The sequence below is a fragment of the Asterias rubens genome, chromosome 12, assembly GCF_902459465.1.
Source record: "Asterias rubens chromosome 12, eAstRub1.3, whole genome shotgun sequence".
Classification (NCBI taxonomy): Eukaryota; Metazoa; Echinodermata; class Asteroidea; order Forcipulatida; family Asteriidae; genus Asterias; species Asterias rubens.
Window position 1 is genome coordinate 10934645 of NC_047073.1, and position 21967 is coordinate 10956611.

General features: G+C 40.5%; 1 protein-coding gene across 1 annotated transcript in view; it reads left to right on the forward strand.

The window, feature by feature from the left end:
- LOC117297937 overlaps nucleotides 1-21676 on the forward strand; it is a 39664-nt gene extending 17988 nt beyond the window's left edge. Inside the window, exons 6-21 of the mRNA XM_033781129.1 lie at nucleotides 6034-6282; nucleotides 7553-7651; nucleotides 9202-9387; nucleotides 10895-11008; nucleotides 11997-12140; nucleotides 13292-13498; nucleotides 14021-14176; nucleotides 14666-14774; nucleotides 15234-15391; nucleotides 15819-15908; nucleotides 16238-16493; nucleotides 17020-17157; nucleotides 18159-18332; nucleotides 19622-19800; nucleotides 20498-20675; nucleotides 21067-21676. Coding sequence (XP_033637020.1) covers nucleotides 6034-6282; nucleotides 7553-7651; nucleotides 9202-9387; nucleotides 10895-11008; nucleotides 11997-12140; nucleotides 13292-13498; nucleotides 14021-14176; nucleotides 14666-14774; nucleotides 15234-15391; nucleotides 15819-15908; nucleotides 16238-16493; nucleotides 17020-17157; nucleotides 18159-18332; nucleotides 19622-19800; nucleotides 20498-20675; nucleotides 21067-21362 — 2733 coding nt within the window. The 3' untranslated portion in view covers nucleotides 21363-21676. The remainder of the gene's footprint in view (nucleotides 1-6033; nucleotides 6283-7552; nucleotides 7652-9201; nucleotides 9388-10894; nucleotides 11009-11996; nucleotides 12141-13291; nucleotides 13499-14020; nucleotides 14177-14665; nucleotides 14775-15233; nucleotides 15392-15818; nucleotides 15909-16237; nucleotides 16494-17019; nucleotides 17158-18158; nucleotides 18333-19621; nucleotides 19801-20497; nucleotides 20676-21066) is intronic.
- The last annotated feature ends 291 nt before the right edge of the window (nucleotides 21677-21967 follow it).

The following is a 21967-nucleotide window of genomic DNA, read 5'->3' on the forward strand; positions in this document are numbered from 1 at the left end:
AAAGTTGAATCAGGTTGCCATCTAAAAGAATCAATCAAAATTGTTTATTGTGTATTGCACACTTCTGGTTATACTCAACAAATGAATGTCTCTAATCAATTCCCTGAACAACCTCTCCCGACAGGAAATCTTCCAGGTATTTTGTTGACAGTCTGCAATTTTGTGCTGCCGAACAATTTCCAATTTATGACTCTAGCGCTTCCCAATTAAAAAAAAGAAAGAAAAAAAACCACCCCAGCTTAAGTGCCTAGATTGAAACCCATCTACCGCTCCTACTGCTCCTACATTTCTGTCCATCATCGTTTCATGATCAACGGCTGGGAGTAAATCTACCAGCTGACCTTGCCCGTTGCCATGACAGCCAACCAGGCTGTCTTTGTCACCAAAATTTTGTCAGCAATCTCTTGTTTGACTTCCTGAAGATCGCGTGGTCCTAAATTGGATCAATTTTTGTCTGTAAATGTCCAGTCTCCTTTGTGGGCGAATTCTTAACAAAAATTTTGCTGTCATACGTGACTTGATCAATTATGGCAAAAATGAAGTCTTGAATTTTTTTTTATATAAAGATTTGGTAAACAGGTTTCTCCTTGGTTCGAATAAGGAAATGTATCAAAACTGTGCATGAATCTATCATAAGTTGTTTTTATGTCGCATTCTATTGGAGAGATACATACCAAGAGACTGGCATGTTACTAGTATTGAGTGTCTTGCTGAAGAACAAAAAATTCCAAGACCTGGACTCGAACCCACACTCTTCCTGCTTGAGTCATGTGCACCCGACTGTAGAGGATGTTACCTGTGACATCATATACAAAAGAGCCACCAAGCCTGGACTTCCTGCAGGCCTGATTTGTACACGGCCTATTATGGAAGAAAACATAAAATCTTATGGTTTATGGAGATTGCACTGTCTAATTCTTATCAACTTTTGATATGATGAAAGGGGGCACATCTCAAAACTTGCCCAGCTTTTACTTTCATAACTCTTGGATTTATATGGAAATTATGACACAAAATGTAAACTTTCCCATTATGACATGTGCGGTATCTTGCCTGCCAGAAAAGCCGAAGAATGTACAAGGTCACACTTATTGTAAACATACTGTGTGCTTGAATAGCACTGCAAGCCGCACCCACTTCCCACAAACTGGCTCCAAGGATTACCTGAAGCCCAAAGGAAATGCACTGCCCTGTTTTTAAATATGGTCAAATTATTAGCTAGGCAGGTGGCATTATTGGATTTGCAAGAATTCAGCTAGTCCTGCTAAACTGGATTAAGGTCATCCAGTAGCAGAGTTTTGTGGAATTAACAGTTACACATTGTACAAGAATGAGAATCTTCTGGATTTATTTCTGTACTTCCGGATTTTCCTCTTCAAAATATCCGGTGATCCTAAGATTTGGTTGAGATAATTTTTCACGGCATGACATGGTTTACTTTAAACATTTCAGATGAACTTACAGTGCCAAAAATGTCTCTGAAATAGTCTAGTTTGCACCAGAGAGCATCTACGACCTGAAACTTTTCCCGGGGCCCTAAGGCGTGCCCCGGACCCCACACCGTAAGGGCTTAGCGCTTGCAATTTTATACCTCAGATTACTTGTTCAATAACAAAATTGTAAATGGCCTGATGTTTCAGTCCTCAGAGCGTCTTTCTCAAGGGATAATTGATGTATAATAGGGGAACCAATATTTATATAAATTGGGTTTGATTACATTTTAATAATGCAACAGCAATTTTAATATTTGTCAAAGTGTACACAGTTTTAAAACAAATTTAAAAGCAAAAAGGTTTGTAAGATAGATTGTCAATTAGCATCGGGAATAAAGAGTATTGTTTGTTTTTGCCTTTACAGTTACCAATGTTTAAAAAAGATTTGTTGGCATAAAAACACATTTCTTATTCCTAAAGGTTAACAAACATTTTAGCTCATTATCATGTTTTAAACCTTTTTTTGCAGTATATTTGTGTGGAAATATTCTCCCTTCCCCCTCCTTTTTGTTGTTTTGGTCGGGATACGCCAAATGTACGTAAGATCTTGCATCAGCATATTTTATAAAAATAGCACAATTGTGAGTATACGTAAATCACATTGTATACTCCAGTCCAGGTCGTTTGACGAGAACAAAACATTAAATCAATCTAACCCATATCCCCAATGTAAATGCCTGTGAATAGCGGCTTTGTGATGTACACAGAAGCAGACAGTGTATGTTCGTCATCGCTTCGTCCCCGGCACCACACTAATGAAACTATATTTATTGGTTGCAGCGCTGGCAATTTCCCCTCATGTACGTGGGGTTGTACTTGTATGTGTAGTTGAATTTCGTCCATTAAGATTTTACGTTACGCCGGCAGAAACAAAACTTGTAAATATATGTCAAACATAATGTGTATTTCAAGGCGTACATGTACATGTTTATGTCATTGGCAGTGGCGTACAAGTGGTAGATGTGACAGTCGAGAAGAATTTGTTTGCCTGACGAGAAGAATTTGTTTGCCTGACAGGTTTCTGTATGGAGATACATGTAGATCATTACAAAGTCGCATTTACTTGTTAAAGGTTTGGTCATACTTAATGTGATGGGCTCTGCAAAATGAGTTACAAGGGACAATTGACCTATTGGGTTTTAGACATGGCTGAAAAGAGCACACAACAAGCTTCATTTTGACATATATTGCACACTTGTATGATGTTTGGTTCAAAAGTTATGACCATTTGAAAAATAGATTATGTCACAATATGAAAATAACCCATACTGGGGAAACAGCCCGTTTTAAATAAAAACAGCAACTTTTGATGTCTACGGGATGAACAAAAAGTATGTGTTTTATTCACCTTTATCGATCAAAAACAAACATTTTTTCCCCAGAAATTGTGAAAATAGACCCCAAAGAAGCATAAAAACACATAAAACAAAATATAAAAATATAATTGTTTTTCACCCTCCAATCACTAAACAGCCCTGACTGGAAATTTGGTTGTGCAACAAGCGACTCATTTTTTTGTAGAGCCTGTCACCTTTGGTAATGAGCTCCAAAACAATTGTGTAATTTCTCTCCAAAAGTCTCCTAATTATAATGGTAATGGTCGTTAGCATCTTGCAAAGGTGTTTTTGTCTGAAATGCCTTTGTTGATTAGAAAGGGAAAAAAGGTACACAATGATCAAAAATGTCAATCTCCAAAACTTGTTAAATAATTTTTTTAAATGAGACATTTATCCCTGCTTGCACCCCTCCCCTACATGTATGTCTAGAAATAAAAGGCTTGACATGCGTACATACAGTATATACCGTGCACTTGTAGGTAGAATTCTACCTCCGCGCATGTACAAATACATGTAACATGGACAATATTTGAGTACTTTTATTAAGGCAATGTGTACATGTACACTATGTCTTAATTAAGATCCCATTTTGCCCATGTAGTCATGGTAGTATACTGTGATTTGTTTGATAAAGCTAATGAGATGACATTGCACCAAGAAGTTATAAGAAGAAGCTATTGCACAAAGGGCAAACATATTGACATTTTATGTACACTATACATACATTGTACATACATGTGTACCTTGTGTGTGTGGCATTATTTGTTGTACATGTGCAAGCAGAAAATAAATAACCCTCGCAAACCTGGCCCAGTTTGATAATTGCCTATTGTAAAGTGAGTCTACAATGAAGCATAAACCATTGTTTTAAACACTTCATCTATACACATGGTTAATTTTCATTATATTTTTTCCCCCTTACACATCCAAACCCTGACAAATCAAAACGTTTATTTTGACAGGGCTGTTGGCCATGGTTATTATTATCATCGCAGCCTGAGGGCTGAATTGAGTTTAAAAGATACACAACAAGAAAAAACTGATTGGGCAAAGTTTGTTAGGATTTCTATGATTATTGTTTCTGTTGGGTGGGAGCAAATGTCTATAGTTGTTAGAACTTAAAAGTGATTTACCAAATTTAGAAAACAGTTGTTAGAGTCTGACAGAGATGGGTGACAAGCCAACAAGGGCGTAAATTTCACTGAAAGACTTGTCACTACAAAAACTCTTTGTTAGGATAATGCGAAAGGGCCTTTCTCTAGACAATCAAATGGTTGGACTGAGGACTGCTTTTTATCATGCTTTTTATCAATACAAAGTAAAAGTAGGCGTCCGTCCGTCAATACTGACGATGGACTGCGCCCTGGGTTGTCCTCTCTCTTGGAGCTGCTGCTGTGGCTGAGAAGTCTGATTCTTTCATGGCAGTCTCTGCCACAGTTGTTGCAGACCTACGGGGAGGGGGCTGACACAGGGGTGGGGGCTGCTACTCGCAATTTCCTCCTCTGCCTCTTCTCCTGCAGCAAGGAAGTGCGCCTTTCTTCAGCAAAGTTCGCCTCTCTTAAATACAAAGTACATAATTATTATTGTTAATAACTGTGGGTTCTTGTATACATGTAGCGCTCAAACCTGTCCCTCAGTGATGCTCATGGCACTCTACCTGGTCACTGGGCCATACATTTCAATTCTTGAAGACACTAGACACTAGGTAAATTTGTCAATGACCAGTCTTCTCACTTGGTGTATCTCAACATATGCAAAAAATAACAAACCTGTGAAAATTTGAACTCAATTGGTCGTCAAAGTTGCGAGATAACAATGAAAAAATAAAAATAAAAAAAAAATTGTCACCTGAAGTTGTATGCTTTCAGATGCTTGATTTCGAGGCCCCAAAATCTAATTCTGAGGTCTCAAAATCAAATTCGTGGAAAATTACTTCTTTCTTCAAAACTACATGTATATTACTTCAGAGGGAGCGATTCTCGCAATGTTTTATACTACCAACAGCTCTCCATTGCTTGTTACCAAGTAAGGTTTTATGCTAATAATTATTTTGAGTAATTACCAATAGTGTCCACTGCCTTTAAACCATCTCAACTCCCTTGGGAGTATACAGCTTGCTGCTACCAAATATTTATCACACCAAGCTAAGTAGATCATAAGAACCATCTCTGCCCCCATCACCCCTGGGTGAAGAGACCCCTGGGTGAAGAATTGTAGTTAAGTGTCTAGCTCAAGGCAAAAGTGTCATGACTGGGACTCAAACCCACACCCTGATGATTCAGCCTCCAGAACTTGAGTCTGAGACTCTAAACTGCTCGGCCAAGACACGCCACACATACCTTTTACATACTACATGCTTAACACTGGATCAGGCATACACCCCACATGTACCACCACACAACCAAAGACTTAAAACAGAGTTTTGTGTTGAGTTACATATGTGTACTTTAACATGTATACCATTAAATTATGTTGGATTTTGTGGGAGTGAGGAAAGATCATAATATATAATATAAATATAAATGAAGATTTACTGTGAACCAGTCAAGAAAGAAGACAAGCGACAACATTTCTCTATGGCTAGTACATGTAAGCTCAGCCCAATTTCACCGATTATTTAGATCCAATGTAATTTCTTCCAGTGTGGTTTTGCATGATGATACCATGCAGTGAACACATCTACACAGTACACAGTCAACCCTCTTACTTTCTGAACATTCAATAATAATAGTCACTGTGGTTATAAGTGATTGATAAACTATACTTGCCAGCAGGCCTAAAAGATTTTCAGGCATTTTGGCTGGGCGATTAGTGGATTCGCGCCAAACTTCTACTCCTGGCTAGTACACATATGCTCAGAATTAGTTCCATTAACACTTCTGTGCAACCAATGATGTAATTAATGGTTGGTCATCTCTTATGAAATGTTTACCAAGTGTATACATTTTAAGGTCGGAAAAGCATGTCTGCAGTTTGGCAATTCCTTTTTTAATTTGGTCCCTGTTAAAGGCCATTTCATGGGAAGTTGAAGTATTTTTTTGTTTTAATAAATAGATGAACTTTAGAGTAGGAAGGTTTGCTAATTATTAATTTAAATAGGTTCCTGTTTTAAAGGACATTTCAAGCTAATTGAAGTAATTTGTTTTTGAAACTAATTTAATATGAACTTAACATGTTTTTTAATTCGTCTTTGCTTTATCTAGATTGACTCCTCCGACATGAGTGACAACAAAGAAACCCCTCCCACCAGAGACCCCACCCTTGAAGAGTTCACCGCCTCCCTAGACAAGGTGTTGGCCGAGAGGGTGGCATTCCTCGTCGACGAATATCTGAAGAAGAGCGAGAAGATGGAAAATGACCTGAAGGAGAGACATCAGGAGGGCAGTAGGAGCTGCATCGATCTCAGTATATGGGACTTCACTGGCCAGTCTATGTACTATACATTACATCAGGTGAGACATTAGATTCCAAAGGGGTAGAGGTACTTAGGGAGGGGGAGGTGCAATGGAGAGGGGGAAGCAAGGAAGAGGGGAGAGATCGTCTTGAAGGAGAGCAACAGGTGGGAGGAGCTGTATTGATCTCAGTATATGGGATTTTACTGGCCAGTCTATGTTAGGTGAGCCATTAGAATCCCTAGGGGAGGGGATGATCAGGGGGGTGGGGGGCTCAGGGGGAACTGCGCTCGGGGGAGGGGCAAGGAAAGGCAGATGAGGAGAGTCTGGCTCGATCTCAGCATATGGGGACTTCACATTACAGCAGGTGAGACATTAGATTTCCTGGGGGAGGGGATGCTTAGGGAGGGGGAGGAGCAATGTGGAGGGGGAGGGGAGACAGAGGACAGAGGATGACCTGGTTGCTGATCCCACCATCCATGAATGAACCTTCCCTGCGGTTAATGGTGCCTCCTGAACCAGTTCCACACTGACGCAGGGCCGTGCCGCAACAGTTTGCGCAGGTGGGGCTACTCTGCTTGATGGTTAGCACATTATGCATGTTATGTGCAGCTCTCCACACTGCTCTTGGTCCGTCACTGTCTACATCTAGTCTAGATGTTTATGATGATTAATACATTTTACATCAACTGATGGAACTAAAGAGTATAGCCTTCGCTGGACAAAATTCGGACCAATTATTTCTTGATATTTTAAACAGTTCATTGTGGAATACATTTTTGGATGTCTGTGATTTCACTGCACCATTAGTTAGGTAGCCATGTTAATTTACACATGTGTACTTCAGTAGGTAGATCATTGTCCACTAATAGGATTAGCACATCAACAAAGGACTAGCAGAGAAAGTGCCTACTTTCATACAATGGGTGCTTTTAACTCTCTTTTGTACTACTGATTGGCTAACATGTTTGTTTGAAAGACCCTCAACTGCTCATCTCTAAGAAGTCGAGCTGTATGCCCAGCAATGTTTTTTTGTTCGGACTTGCTTTACTAAAGGCCTGTATACCTTACTATTTGAACTGCCAGATGTCTTTTTCAAGTGGAAGTCTTGATTAATCCCAACCGATGCCCTGATACTGATAGTCAAATACGACACACAATGGTTTACAATGTTTTTGATTAGAGTAAAATCAAGATGGTCACACCATGATAAAGGTCTATTGGCATGAGTTTGAAGAGGAAAATCTGATGTTGCACTGTTTATTGGTAAGCATTTATCAAGGTGTGTCTGACTGTCTGTATTTCAACTTGCTTTTCTGTTTGTCATCAGGTTTACCTGTCGTCGAGAGCCATATACCTCTTGACCTTTGACCTTTCCAAGGACCTTGAGGCATCAGTGGAGACCCGCTCTGATACCTGTCATGAGCAGGTATGTCATAATAGTACTAAGTTCTTATATTGCACTTAATCTCACCACTAGGGGCAGATCATCAACGGATTAAGGTTTTAAATTAGGAAACCCATTTATGTAGCAATTTATTTATGGTACATCAAACATGGAGTAACATTAACTTCAAATGTTAAAATAAATATATAATAAAAAAAAACTATTATTAGACCTCTTTTTTTTCATTGAGCCTTATTCCTAAATACACATAGTATTCTAATGATTCAGATAATTACTCTCCACTTTCACTTGTAGCGAATCAGATCATTGGTTTAGTGCGCGCTTTAAGGTGGTTAATTGCAATTTAATATCTTTAATTATCAATAGGGCAAACAGATAAACGTATCAATATGATGGAAACAAATCACAATCCACAAAATCTGTGTTTCTTAGAAGATGAAACTCTATTAACCAGGACCTTCTAAAAAATATGCAAAAGCAATTTTGTGAAATCCATACAAATTAAACTGACGACCTTGTAGTGATAAACTGACAAACGTAGGATTTATTTACCAAATAGACGGATCACTAGTCAATCTGAGTTTCTCAAATTTCACCATGTGTTTGGTGCAACAACAAAAATGACAAATTGTGACGTTTAAATATTGGAGTTATCGTATTGTTTTTCATATTGATTCTTCATCTATTCCTCCCAAAACAAAAAATGACAAACGGTGAGTTTCAATGCTGGATCATTTCGTTTTCTTACTCGCATCTCAAAATCAATCTCAAAATTCTGAGGTTACGCTGCCCTGTAAATTGAATGATTCTATGGTTGAAAGGAGAAGACAATGAAATGAAGCGAAAAACTTTTTACAACCAATATATATGATGAATTATGACATTGAGAAGTTGCAGCTTAAACTTAAAGGGGGCTTATAATTGCATGTGCAACCACAGGCCTTAACTATTCCAGGGGTTTGAAGCTAAGTTCTTGTCCAAGTTTATCAAAATTGATTGGGAAACATGTTTAATGGCCGAATGTTTCGACCCAAGGAAGAGTCTGCTAGGGTCAAAATGTCAGCTATTAACAATTTGTGTGCATTTATACCATAGGTCCTTTTGGTTAGCAGTTTGCACCAGCTATTTCTATTGTCTCATAAAATTCATGTTTTTTTTGCACCTGTTAGTAAAACACAGTACCGTTGTTTCAAAGTCTCAGGGAATCCTCGTTACATTGCAAGCTGGAGACACTCAGGCCTACATTGTGTATGCTTCATTTTTTAAAGGGCAAGGGCACCAAGGCATATTCTCCTTGGTAAAAGGCACTCTATGAGGAAATTGTAAATTTCTACTGGAGTATTTCAAGGGCACCAAGGCAATGACCAGGGGTGAAGAGGCAAATGCCTACGTTGCCTCTGTGAAGTATCAGGTCTGGACACTAGTTAATCTTAATCACCTACGCACTTGAGGTCTTCACGGGTCTCAAGGAGTCTTTCCTCCTTGACGGTTATACTTCATCTATGCACAGGTGTGTTTTTTTTTACTCAATCCAATCAATTATATTTGGTTTACGATAATTAAAAAACCAGGTGGAATGGAGTCAGGGCAAGTTCACTAACCTCAACTACCTAGACTTCTGGCTGAGATCAATCCATGCTCACACTGCCAAGAATGCCTGCAACGCCCCTCATAACACCGCTCTGTCTCCTCCGATATTCATCGTTGGGACGCATAAAAATAGTCTGGGAGCAGACCCGGTGGAGCGCCAGAGAATGGTAAATATAGAAACGAGATTTTACAAAGTGTTAAATTGAATTTTAAAGGGGTTGAGTACTTTTTGTATGACACAAAACACAAAAGTCAACAGATTGACATCAGACTTACACGGTTTAAAGATAACGATGATAGAAAGCTTCCCTTAAAGTTAAGTAATTTTTGCTGAGGTGCAGTAGTTTTTGGAAAATGAGTAAAATGTGAGACAACAATTATTTTTAAAAGCATGTTTAACAGACGTGCGCAACTCTCCTGAAAAAAAATTTGCTCTGTGATTTTCCCTTTTTTCTCTCAAAAACTATTAAAATAAAGCTGAAAATTCTAAATGAAAATGATATTTCATTCATCTTAATGCACAGCAGGAATTCATTTCTTGGCCAAAAACTTTTAAAAGGTCCAAAAACCCTTTTACTTTGTATCAATCCTAATTTCTAAGCAAAGTATGATGTGACAATACAAATCACTGTGGTTATATCAATTGGCAACTCATCTTAAAGGGAGGTTATGCCTTTTGGTTATTAACTAAACATCTTAACGACCATCAAAGCTTACTTAGTAAGAAGCACTGTAGCTAGTTGACAATGGACAACTTTTTGAGAAACGATTCCCTTTCAAAGAAATGTGGTTTAAGAGAGAGGGATGCAAAGACCATTTCAATCTGAGAAACTTTTCTGCATGAAACGTTTCTCAGATTGTGTAGCCCAATTACGTATAAGTCTTCCGGAGCGGACATAACCGCTTCAGGTTTCTTGGCTATATCTCAAGAACCCCTTATCTTATGAAATTAAATCAAACAGATTAGTTTGATTGTATTCTTATCTACATTTTGTATAGGATTAAAACAATCGAACGTTTAAAGGGTCTATGTAACTTTTGTAGGACAAAAAACACAATGCACACAGATTTACACTAAACTTACACAGTTTGAAGACAATGATTGTAGAAAGCTTCCCTGAAAATATTACGTGCTGAGGTGCTGTAGTTTTGGGGAAATGAGTAAAACAATGTCATCATAATTTTCGTCTCATGAGACGAAAATTATTTTAATAATTTACAAACGTATTTTTATGACATTGTTTTACTCATTTCTCAAAAACTACAGCACCTCAGTAAGTAAAATTTGAAGGGAAGCTTTCCACTATCATTATCTTCAAACCCTGTAAGTTTAATGTAAATCTATGGACATTTTGAAAAAGTACCCAAATCCTTTAAAAATAAACTAAAGGTACATTGTATATTTTGCCTTTTAGATGAATCTTATAGTGCTTTGTGAAATCAAACCCTGGATATACCATGTAAAATTCCCAAGAATAAAAGACTAAAACACCCAATAACAATACGAAATGAGGTCTGTACAAAATTTCTTTTTTTGCGTCACTGTGACAAAACTGACATTTTACATCGTTTATTGGGAGGTCAGAGTTTTCATTTTTCTGAAAATGTGTGCATCATGTTTTGAGAATATCTTTTAAAGTGCAATTTAAATAAACTTTTCACTTTAAACTAAAGATTGCAGATAAGTTCCGAGCGATCCGCACCTGTATTCAAGGCAAGCCTTACCAGTCACATGTCCTGCCAACAGACTTTGCCATCGAGAACTGCTCCGACGAGGCTGATGAAGAGGTATGCAGAAATTAAACTCTTTGTAACAATAATAACTTTCGATTTATATAGCGCCTAATAATTAACACTTAATTCTCTAAGCGCTTTACAAAGAAGTACACTATACAATCTACAACAACATAAATATAAGGGGACAATAATAACACCACTACAAGCAAAACGACACAACACCACAAGAATGGTTAACTATTGTAAGAAAAGGTGTGTCTTTAAGGCACTCTTGAAATCATCAAGGGAAGATGTATTCCTGATCGTCAAGGGCAGAGAATTCCACAGAGTTGGAGCCGAAGCCACAAAGGAACGGTCTCCATAGGTATGCATATTAACAGGGTGTACTGCAAGGAGGTGTTGTGACGATGATCGAAGTGTACGTACTGGATTGTGCGTATGAATGAGATCTGACATATCAGATGGAGCAAGATTATTCTGAGCTTTAAAACACATGATAAGAATCTTAAATACAACACGTTTTTCTACGGGCAACCAATGAAGTTTCTTTAGTAGGGGAGTGATGGAATCTCTTGAACGAGCACCCACTATTAACCTAGCTGCTGTGTTTTGAATTCTCTGTACCCGGTTTAATTCCTTTTTCGGAAGGCCATACAACAATGAATTACAATTATCAACATGTGACATTATCAAAGCATGAACAAGTATATTAATAGATCTACTATTTGTAACCTTTAGAAACTTCAATTTTCCTACACCTTTCAGATAAAAATTTCTGAAAATTCCACAAGACTGCTGCGCTTGCGGTGGCAAGTCCTGGTTGTGTCAAGTTTTCAATAATTGATTAACCTGTTTAGAGACCATAGCGACTGCAAGCGGCTTGTATAAAAATCCTTTTTCTTTTCTCTTTCAATGCTAGGAAAACGTGACGTGCATGGGGGGGGGGGGGTGACACCACCCTACACAAAAGTTGATCGTGCCTGGCAGTTTTGTCTTTTTTGTAATAACAAAGCTAATATTTTTCTATGATACATTACAGGTCGTCAAGCTACGTGAGTGTATTGAGTTAGTGGCAAGGAAAGAATCGTACATGGGTGAACATATTCCTCTGAAGTGGCTACGGTTTCAACACAGCACGGTTGAGCTCGTTAAAAAAGGCACCAACTACCTGTCCTATGAAAAGGTTAGTTTGGATTGGAACAAAGGAACAAATACAACATAAGCAAAGTAACAAACAAGTGAAAAAGACAAGGCTAGAAACATATGACAGAACAAAGGAAAAAAATTACTAAAAAGATTAACAGAGGAACAAACACCCCAATGAAAAAATTAACAAACAAACTACAATGTAACATACAAAGAAACAACAAAGCAGTAAACCAAAAATAATACAAAGGAACATACACCCTAATGAACAAACGACAATCAACGGGACAAAAACAAACAAAGGAACGAATGAAGATGAGAAAATGGAATGAGAATGTTCCATGTAGAGCAATCATTGGCAAACAATTTTTTCCTGAATAATTTCCGTCGCCGAAATGTCAAGACTTGTAATGAACCAGCCACTAGATAGAGCAGAATTCATAAATAATTGCGCAGTTGTTAAAAAATAAAAAACGGCAGATTGTCGATTGATCTACTCCTTCGTTAACTTGTAGCTGAAACTAAGGAGTGTCGGCCTCATGAAATATTTACTGAAAGTAAAACCTTGGACATCATGGGTGGTCGTGGGGATGGGGGGTTGGGGGGGGGGGATGGGAGGGATTGACTGTGACATTTGGCCGTCTCGAAGGAAGGGGACATGTCATATTCATGAGGTTTTTTCTACTACTACTAATTCAATGAAATAATTGTTTAATGGATGTAAGTTTTGCTTCGGAGATGAAGAATACTATTTGCCTTTACCCTTCAAAAATTTACATTTAATTTACACTTCAAAATGTGGATGGAAATTGAAGCATGGTACTACACCATCTTTTATAAATAAAGATTTCTTTTAATTTTGAATTGATCACAAATATTTCATTTCATATTTGGAAAAATATGATCAAATGAATTTACATGGACAACTTTTGATGGAGATTAAAGCATGGTACCTCACATTGCAATCTTTTATTCAGGAAAAAAAATGGAAGTCTCATTTTTTTTAAATTACCACTACTGTAGTATCGTAATAAGTCGTGTGAGATTGTTACATTTAATTTTTTTTTCCCCAGTAATTTTTGTTATACTTGTATATATATAAATATAAAAGAGACGGCCTCTTAAAAGGAAGCAGGCAGGGACGCTGAACATGTTTTATTTTTATTTGGCCTATTTATTCAACCCCAGGTGAAGCAGCTTGCGGATGAAGTAGGTATCTCATCGGATCAGGGCGTGGCTACGATGCTTCAGTTCTACCATGATCTAGGAGTCCTCATCTACAACCCTGAGCCTGGAGCCTTAGATGCTGCTCTACAGAATATGATCATCCTAAGACCTCAGTGGCTGGTAGACGTCTTCAGGAAGATCATGGTTTTCAAGCAGGCTGATACTGAGGTGAGGGTTCAAAAGTTTAAGGCAATGTATGGAGATAGGGGGTTTCAGACTGCTTAACAAATAAATGCTGTGTGTTTTTCTCCCAATAACAAATTTTGACTCTTTGATCTACTTCTCAAGCACTGATATACTATTCCCCTAAAAATCCAGGGGTAAAAAAAGGTGGAAATGGATTGTGTTTGTCAGGAGAGTGTAGTGAAAAAGCCATGCACAATTTTCAGCATGTAAAAACATTGCCATTGACTACATTTTCAAGGGAAATATTTCACAGGAAAAAAAAGTTTCCAGTAAGAACTTCATAATCAGCAACCTTTCAAAGTGAAATTAAACAATAATATTTTTGTATCTGTACGCTTGAAGAAAGAAAGAACTAAAGATTTAAATGTTTAAATGCATCGGCAACATTTTCTCAAAACACAACAAATATGTGGGGGAAGAATGATCTTGTGTCAATTACCTTCAGTAATTTGTTGTCTTCATACGCATTTTTTTCTGAGAGACGCCTTTCTTTCGCCCCCACAGTTCGCATCATCTGTGAAGCGACTTCAGGAGCAAGGGATCTTAGAGGACAAACTGGTAGTTCATCTGTGGGCCGAGACGATCGAGCAGAAGCCTGCCCTCCTTGGCCTGATGGAGAAATTTGACCTGCTGTGTCGAGACAACAAACAGAAAGGAGTGGTAAGGGTTATAGGTCAATAAAAAAGCGAAATTCTCTCGGGTTTTGCTCTAGCAAATTGAGAGTAAAACTTTCCAACCCCGGGACGGGGAATAGAGGCCGTTAAGACACAGCAATAAAGTCGGTTTAAAGCAGTTTTCACTCATTCGGTTTTAACTTTATGTGTCTGAACACTCTTAAAACTTACATAGTTGAATCAGTCAGCGAAAGCACTTTGTTTTCATCTTTTGTCACAGTGTGTGGACAGAATATAAAAACAACCACATCCAGTTTGAAGTCCTCATATATGTGACCAGTGACCCAGGGCATGTTACATAAAATTCCATAAATTGTGAAAGCCAGCATCTTTTGTACACACTTGTAGCAGATGTTGTTTTGTTGGGTCACCGTGCTGTGTAACCTCTTAAAACCGTAAATAAAAACTCCTTTTTTTTTCTTTTCCCGCACACTAAATAGTTGTAACCTTATTCATTTCTTTTCTTTGTTTGTAGCTTTATTACATGCCATCGTGTCTTAAGGATTCCCCTAACAGGGAGGAGTTGGTGCCTGACCCTAAGAATGCAGTCATCTTCTACATCACCTTTGGAGGTTTCTTACCAGGTCAGGAGGATTCTTAGGGATTGGGAGGGTAGGAGGGATGGGGTGGGGTAATTGAGTAAGCATACACAGAGTTCTGAGGACTTCTTCACAATGGAACAAAGGTCTGCACAGTGTTTTTCTTTGTTATACTTGGTCCCCACATTGTGATTCTTTAGAAAAGAGAATAAAAACAACAATAGCAGGTTCCAACAACTAATACATGCAAAAAGACACTTTATTGGTGGCCCCCATCTGAGGGGGTTGGGTGGAGTAGTTGTAATGGTGGCCTTCTTTTGGCTGGGGTGTGGTGGTTGTGGTGGCCCTCCTTCTTAGGGGTAGGGTGGGGGCCCCCCTGTAAAGTTTGCTTGTTGACAAGGTAACGCCGGATGGCCTATTTGGATGTCAGTTGAATTTTTATTTGGTTTGTTTTTCCACAAATTACTTTTAAAGAACTGTTTTTTGTTTTATTGTACTGTTCAGTTGGTTTATTTCATCGTCTTGTTGTGCACGCAACGAGGTGGTCCCAGGAGCATGGGGACCAGCCACCCAAGCTGACGTTCAGACAGACGCGATTCTTCGTCGATGAACATCATCATTTTGTCATTGAGATGGCGCCAGTGCGGTTTGCAAGACTCAAGGTATGTAGTTTTTTACCATTTATTGATAATATAAGCTGAGAAGAAATGAGGTCATCACATAATCTCCATCTTGTCGTGGTCGAGCAGTTGAGAGCACCAGAATCTAGCTCTGGTGTTTCTGATCAGTAGAGTGTGAGTTTGAGTCCCAATCATGGCACTTTTGAGCAAGATATTTTAACATAAGTGCTTAGTCCTTTGGACGTTACATTAAGATGTAGGTCCCATGTACTAGGACTGGTAGTACACATAAAAGGCATTTCTGTTTATGAATGTAGATCTAATTATCTTCTTGATTGTTGTACAAAATGACCCTGCAAATGTTGGCAGCTCTGGTTAAGGTGGTTCTGAAAAGAACCAGTGCTTTGCAAGCTGGAACCTCTATTATTTTGCACTTGCCAATTGTGTACTGTACATTTTCTTCTCCTAGGTGACTGTGATGAAGGCGGACCGTTCTGAGGATAGAGGCTCCAGGAGGATGTCATCCAAAGCACCAGTCAGTCAGAAAGCATGTGCTAAGGTCAGTCACAGGATTTATTGAAATCCTTCAAACCTTTTAGCCCCACTGGTGACTTTAGTCGCTTGTGCACTATACTCTGCTTGAGCCCCAATAAGCCATTTTGAGGTTTGGTGGACACAGTAATTATAGGCACTTTTTTTTGTAGACACCCAAACCAAAGGGTTATTTGCTATAGTGTCCACCATATCTTAAGAAAGCTCATGGCAACTTAAGTCAACTGTGCACTCTTTACCCTGCTATCACCCTGAGGAAACAAAGTTCATGAACTTGGACATTTCTTTGCCAATCTTGTTTTCCTTACAGTTTATTATTAAATTTTTTCTGAACAGGTGCGTAACTTCTTAGACTCTGCTCTCTCTGATCTTCGAGCGGTCTGGATGAAGAGATTAACCCATCGCTTCTCTGTGACCTGCCCCTGCAGCAAGCAGTGTGCAATGCACGGCACAGAGGGCTGCGATCGACCGATGTGTCTGCACTTTCTGAATCTAGACGAATGTTTAGCCAGCAGCTTCGTCATGTGTGAACATCGCCAGGTCAAGACAAGCCTCTTCAGGAAGTGGTTCCCAAAGGAAAAACCAACAATAGGTAAAAAGAAAGGGGTCTTGCAGAAAATAATCCATGACAGGTTGTCAGATAACAATTCTCTGATTTTTGTTGGAAGTCCGTTGTACTGAATTTCTATGGCAGACATGCGGATTGACTGGCTGGAAGGCCAGAACAGTACATCCTTTTTGTCTTTATCAACTTTCACTTGATATCTCCAAGTAACTTGTCTAAACAGTGGACCCTTATCTTGTAATTGTATTAAAAACAAACCAATAGTACTGCTTACTGCCCCAGTCCATCCATCAAGTGCTCATCCATTAAAGTTTAACGAGCCACGTAATGACCCACTTAGTGACCCATGTAATGAAAATGTAAACTCAATGGATGTATAGTTTCAGAGGATGTGAACTCAAGAAAATGTTAACTCGAAGGATGTATAGTTTCCGAGTTTGATCACCAAATTGTTGATCAAACTCGGAAGTTCTTTCACGGAGCTTTCTCATAATGTAAACTTTACGACTGGTTGCATTCTTCACCACAACTTTCTCTTTTCCTTTGATCGCAGTGCCTTTGACATTGAACAATCCGAGTCGCAAAGACAAGATAACAGAAGAGAACATTCCAGGCTGGGTCAAGGCTGCAGCTAAGCTCTTGAACTCCGGGTGTGAAGGAGCGGACTGGCTAGCGCTGGCAACTAAACTCGGTAGGTTCCTCATGACAGTAGGGCACACCTCAAAGTCTTATCATGGGCGGGACAGCACTCAGCACTAATGTCTGATTGGTGCGAATATTTTTTTGTCAGATATAAAGACTCCTGCTCTTTAATTTTCTTCTCTAGTGCTGAGGATACTGTTTTCAAAAACTCCTTGAAATCTATAACTCAAGGGGTTACCAAAAGGGGAAATGCCATTATTTCAAGCTAAGGTCTTGATAGTAGTTTCTTTATTTATTTATTTATTTATTTCCTCAAAACCTCCAAAAATGGAGAAGATAAAACGATTTATTGAAAATTACATCAAAAATACAAAATAAGGGACATAAACACGCAAATAAAGAAACAGGATAATCCTGACACTCTCGGACGACCCCAGACCATCTTGACAAAGTATGAAACAAAAGGTTTGTCAGAACGATCTGAGTAGCAGACCGACAGTATCAAGGTCATCACATTCAAGAAACTGATTACGAAACAAAACTGTTTTTACACTGTCAACAAATACCATGGTAGCTGTGACTCTCACCCCTCTATAATTCGTTTTAAAATTATTTTTTATTTTAATTATTATAAATTTGCTTGATTACGGGTGGTCGGGTTGGCGTAGTGGTATCTTTCCTCACCTTCCACCTCTAGGACCCTGGTTCGAATCCCACTGGGGGCACTATGCGGAGTGGGTTTTCAGTCCCTACCTGACAGCGTGGGTTTCCCTGGAATAAATCTTTGGTTTTGTTCCTCCCACATCCCTTTAGCTCAAAATAACTGGCTGTCACTCGAACATACAACCACTATGCAGTCGACGCATCGTCGATGGCCAAAGTGTATATAAAACTTGGACATGTACGCTTGCCGTTTATTAGTTGAATTTTACCGTATGTCTCATTTCTATATTCAGCATTAGTTGAAAGGGCTCTTTAATTGAGCCGCATGGGAAAAAAGTTGGTAGAGTTGTATTCATTTGATAAGTTTCTTATGGAATCTTCTTCCAGGTTACAAGAAAGCCAAGATCCAAAAGTTTCAGGACGAGCTCAACCCGGCCCTAATCCTTATACTGGATTGGATCCAGAATAGCGGTAATACAGCTCTATCCCTGGAGATGATGATCTCATACCTAGAACAGATGCAGCGTGAGGATGTCATTGATGTTATACAGAAAGGTCAAGGTCAGTGCAATCTCTGTCTGTGTTAGCCTCGCTCACTAAAACACCCCATCATGCCCATTCCCTCTCCAGCACTCCAACCTTTCAGCACCCCAACCCCCTCCAGCAACCCACCCTTTCAGCACCCAACCCCCTCCAGCAACCCACCCTTTCATCAACCCATTCCCTTCCATCACCCAACCCCCTCCAGCACTCCAACCTTTCAGCACCCCAACCCCCTCCAGCAACCCACCCTTTCATCAACCCATTCCCTTCCATCACCCAACCCCCTCTTGCACCCCACCCTTTCAGCACCCAACCCCCTCCAGCAACCCACCCTTTCATCAACCCATTCCCTTCCATCACCCAACCCCCTCTTGCATCCCACCCTTTCAGCACCCAACCCCCTCCAGCAACCCACCCTTTCATCAACCCATTCCCTTCCATCACCCAACCCCCTCTTGCACCCCACCCTTTCAGCACCCAACCCCCTCCAGCAACCCACCCTTTCATCAACCCATTCCCTTCCATCACCCAACCCCCTCTTGCATCCCACCCTTTCAGCACCCAACCCCCTCCAGCAACCCACCCTTTCATCAACCCATTCCCTTCCATCACCCAACCCCCTCTTGCAACCCACCCTTTCAGCACTCCTTTCCTCTCCAGCACCCAACCCCTTCCAGCACCACACTCCCCTCTGCACCCAACCCTCTCTAGCACCAGTTCCAATTCAGCACCCCTCCCTTTCAGCGCCCCTTCTCCCTCTGCACCAAATCCCCCTCCCCAGCACCCATTCCCCCTCCAGCACCCCATTCCCGTCTGTACCTCACCCCCCCCTCCCTCTGCACCCACTCTCTCCAGCACCCAACCCTTCCAGCGCCCCTTCTCCCTCTGCACCAAATCCCCCTCCCCAGCACCCATTCCCCCTCCAGCACCCCATTCCCATCTGTACCTCACCCCCCCCCCCCTCCCTCTGCACCCACTCTCTCCAGCACCCAACCCTTCCAGCGCCCCTTCTCCCTCTGCACCAAATCCCCCTCCCCAGCACCCATTCCCCCTCCAGCACCCCACCCTTCCAGCACCCCATTCCCGTCTGTACCTCACACCCCCCCTCCCTCTGCACCCACTCTCTCCAGCACCCAACCCTTCCCGCACCCCTTCTCCCTCTGTACCAAATCCCCTCCAACACCCAACCCTTCCATCCTGGCATTCCCCTCCAGCAACCAACCCCTTCCAGCACACCATTCCAACCCAGCACCCAACCCCTCAAATCCATGGATTTCAATATATCTTTATTGTTACTTGTCCATCAGAGTCTAATACTCCAGCACCCGTAGTGTTCATCAGCTACAACTGGAGTATCCAAGAAGAGGTCTGCCTAATGAGAGACCACCTAGAGAGGGCGGGCTTTCCCTGCTGGATGGACATTGGTCAGATGGGCGGAGGAGACGCCTTGTACTCCAAGATCTATGAGGGAATACGCAATGCTAAGGTACAGGATTTATACTTTTTTGCGGTTTGACAAACGTGATGTGGAAAGGCTTGTAAAAAGGCTATTTTTGTAAAAACAAGCACCTATTCTTGGGTAGTGCTAAATATAATAAATATAAAGAATGTATTTCCAACTTCAGAAGAAAGTTTCTAAGTGCTCCGAAGAACAAAAAGAAAATGACATACACGATGGATTGAACATCAATTTTGATGGTGGTAGCTTTTTTTGAGGTCCAGCAAACAGAAACATACACTCACCATATTGTCAATGTTTTCATGAAGAGGCAATTTTGCCCCTGCAGCAAATTTGTGATGTTGAAGTTAAACGATTTTTGAAATCATTGTTTCAGACCTGTTTGCCATTTAAACGGTGAATTTTTGCCAAGCATGAAAGTGGAGATCCTAAACCATGCAAATATGCTTGTAAAAGAATGGACTTCCTCCTACTAGTATAAGCTTAACAGGCCTGTAGTCCTGAGCTGACAGTATAAACGGTCTAACTGATTTGACTCCATTCCACATGTTCCAACTCATTGTAACCAAACTGAGGCTGGACAAAATAATAGTCTGGTGCCAAACGAATGTTAGTATTCGTCACTGTTATTGGAAACAGGGAACATGACCAAAATGGTGACAGCGTGATAAAGGTCTATTATCTGTTCTTACTAATCACTGTGTTTGTCTACACCCCTCTCTAGGCTATCATCGTGTGTGTCACTCCACAGTACGTCCTCTCAGAGAGCTGTAACCGTGAGGTATGTCTCGCCGACCTCCTCAAGAAACCCATCATTCCGGTCATGTTCGGCAAAGTTCCCTGGCCTCCGCCGGGGGGTCTAGCTCTCATCCTCTCAAGGCTGATCTATGTGGACATACACGGTAAGTTTCTCGCAAGTTCGGCTTTAGGGGATGTACTAGAACAATAACCGTGGCTTAGAGGCACTGGACGCTATTGGTAGTTACTCAAATAATTGATTGCATAAAAACAGAGCTGTTGATAGTATAAAACACTGCGAGAAATGGCTCCCTCTCAAATGGGATTGTTTTTGAGAAAAAGGTAAGTTTTCACTCGGATAATAAAATACTTCAGGCCTGAAGCCTTTCATTATTTTCTTGCAACTTCGATGACCAACTGACTTAAAATTTTCACAGGTTTGTTATTTTATTCATATGTTGTGACACACCAAGTGAGAGTAGTGGGCTTTGATAGTAACAAAAGGTGTCCTGTGCCTTTTTTATTACTATTTTTCTCATCTCTGTATCAATAAAGGGGTCGGAGGCCACGGCGGGTCAGGTCGCAACGCCGATATCGAGACCAAGTACAACGATATCATTAATCAGATCGGACCGTACGCCAATCCCATCAATCCAAAGCCTATCCTACAGACCGACCGGGTGTCGTCGGGTCATCTGACTGTGGAAACGCCCTCGCTGAACGGCTCCCAGGAGTCACGCCCGTCATTACCGACCCCGCCCGTCCAGCGAGACACCGAGTCGGTGCAAGGGGAGATAAGGCAAGCACCACGGGCGGCTGTGACTAAGTGCGTGGTCTGCTCGATTCTTTAACGTCAAGGATGCTGGTCATTCTGATGTCAGTTGGAGAAGAACATTTTTTTCTTTGAGTGCCATGGAGCTGATTACCTGAAATCTTGTTTATTTTGGTAAGCAGAGGTCATTTGTTAAGCGGAATTATAGCTAGTAATCAGCCACATGTGGTGGTTAGTATAGGGCCCAATTTCACGGTTCTGCTTATTGTAAGCACAGAATCGGCGCTTACGGAAACAGGGAATTCACACGTTAGGTGCGAACTTTGGCTTCTGCGCATGTGTACTCCTCGTTACTAGGCATTCTACGCTTACAAGGCTAGCGCAGAAATTTGGCGCTTGCATGTAAGCGAGGAAACGTGATTGTAAGCACAGAATTCGGCCGTAAGCAGAGCCATGAAGTTGGGCCCAGATTAGCTGGTAATCAGGAGTAGATTCTGCCAATCAGGTTATACTGCTGGCAACTCTACTAAGCATTTTCACAGAAAAAATCCGATACCTTATGTTGCCTATGGAAATGGGGTTGATACAATTGTAACTGGATGCTTGTTTTTTTTTTTTTTTTTTTTTTTTTTTTTTTTTTTAAATTGGTTTGAGTGTATATTTTTTTCGTCAGTTCTTCTGGTG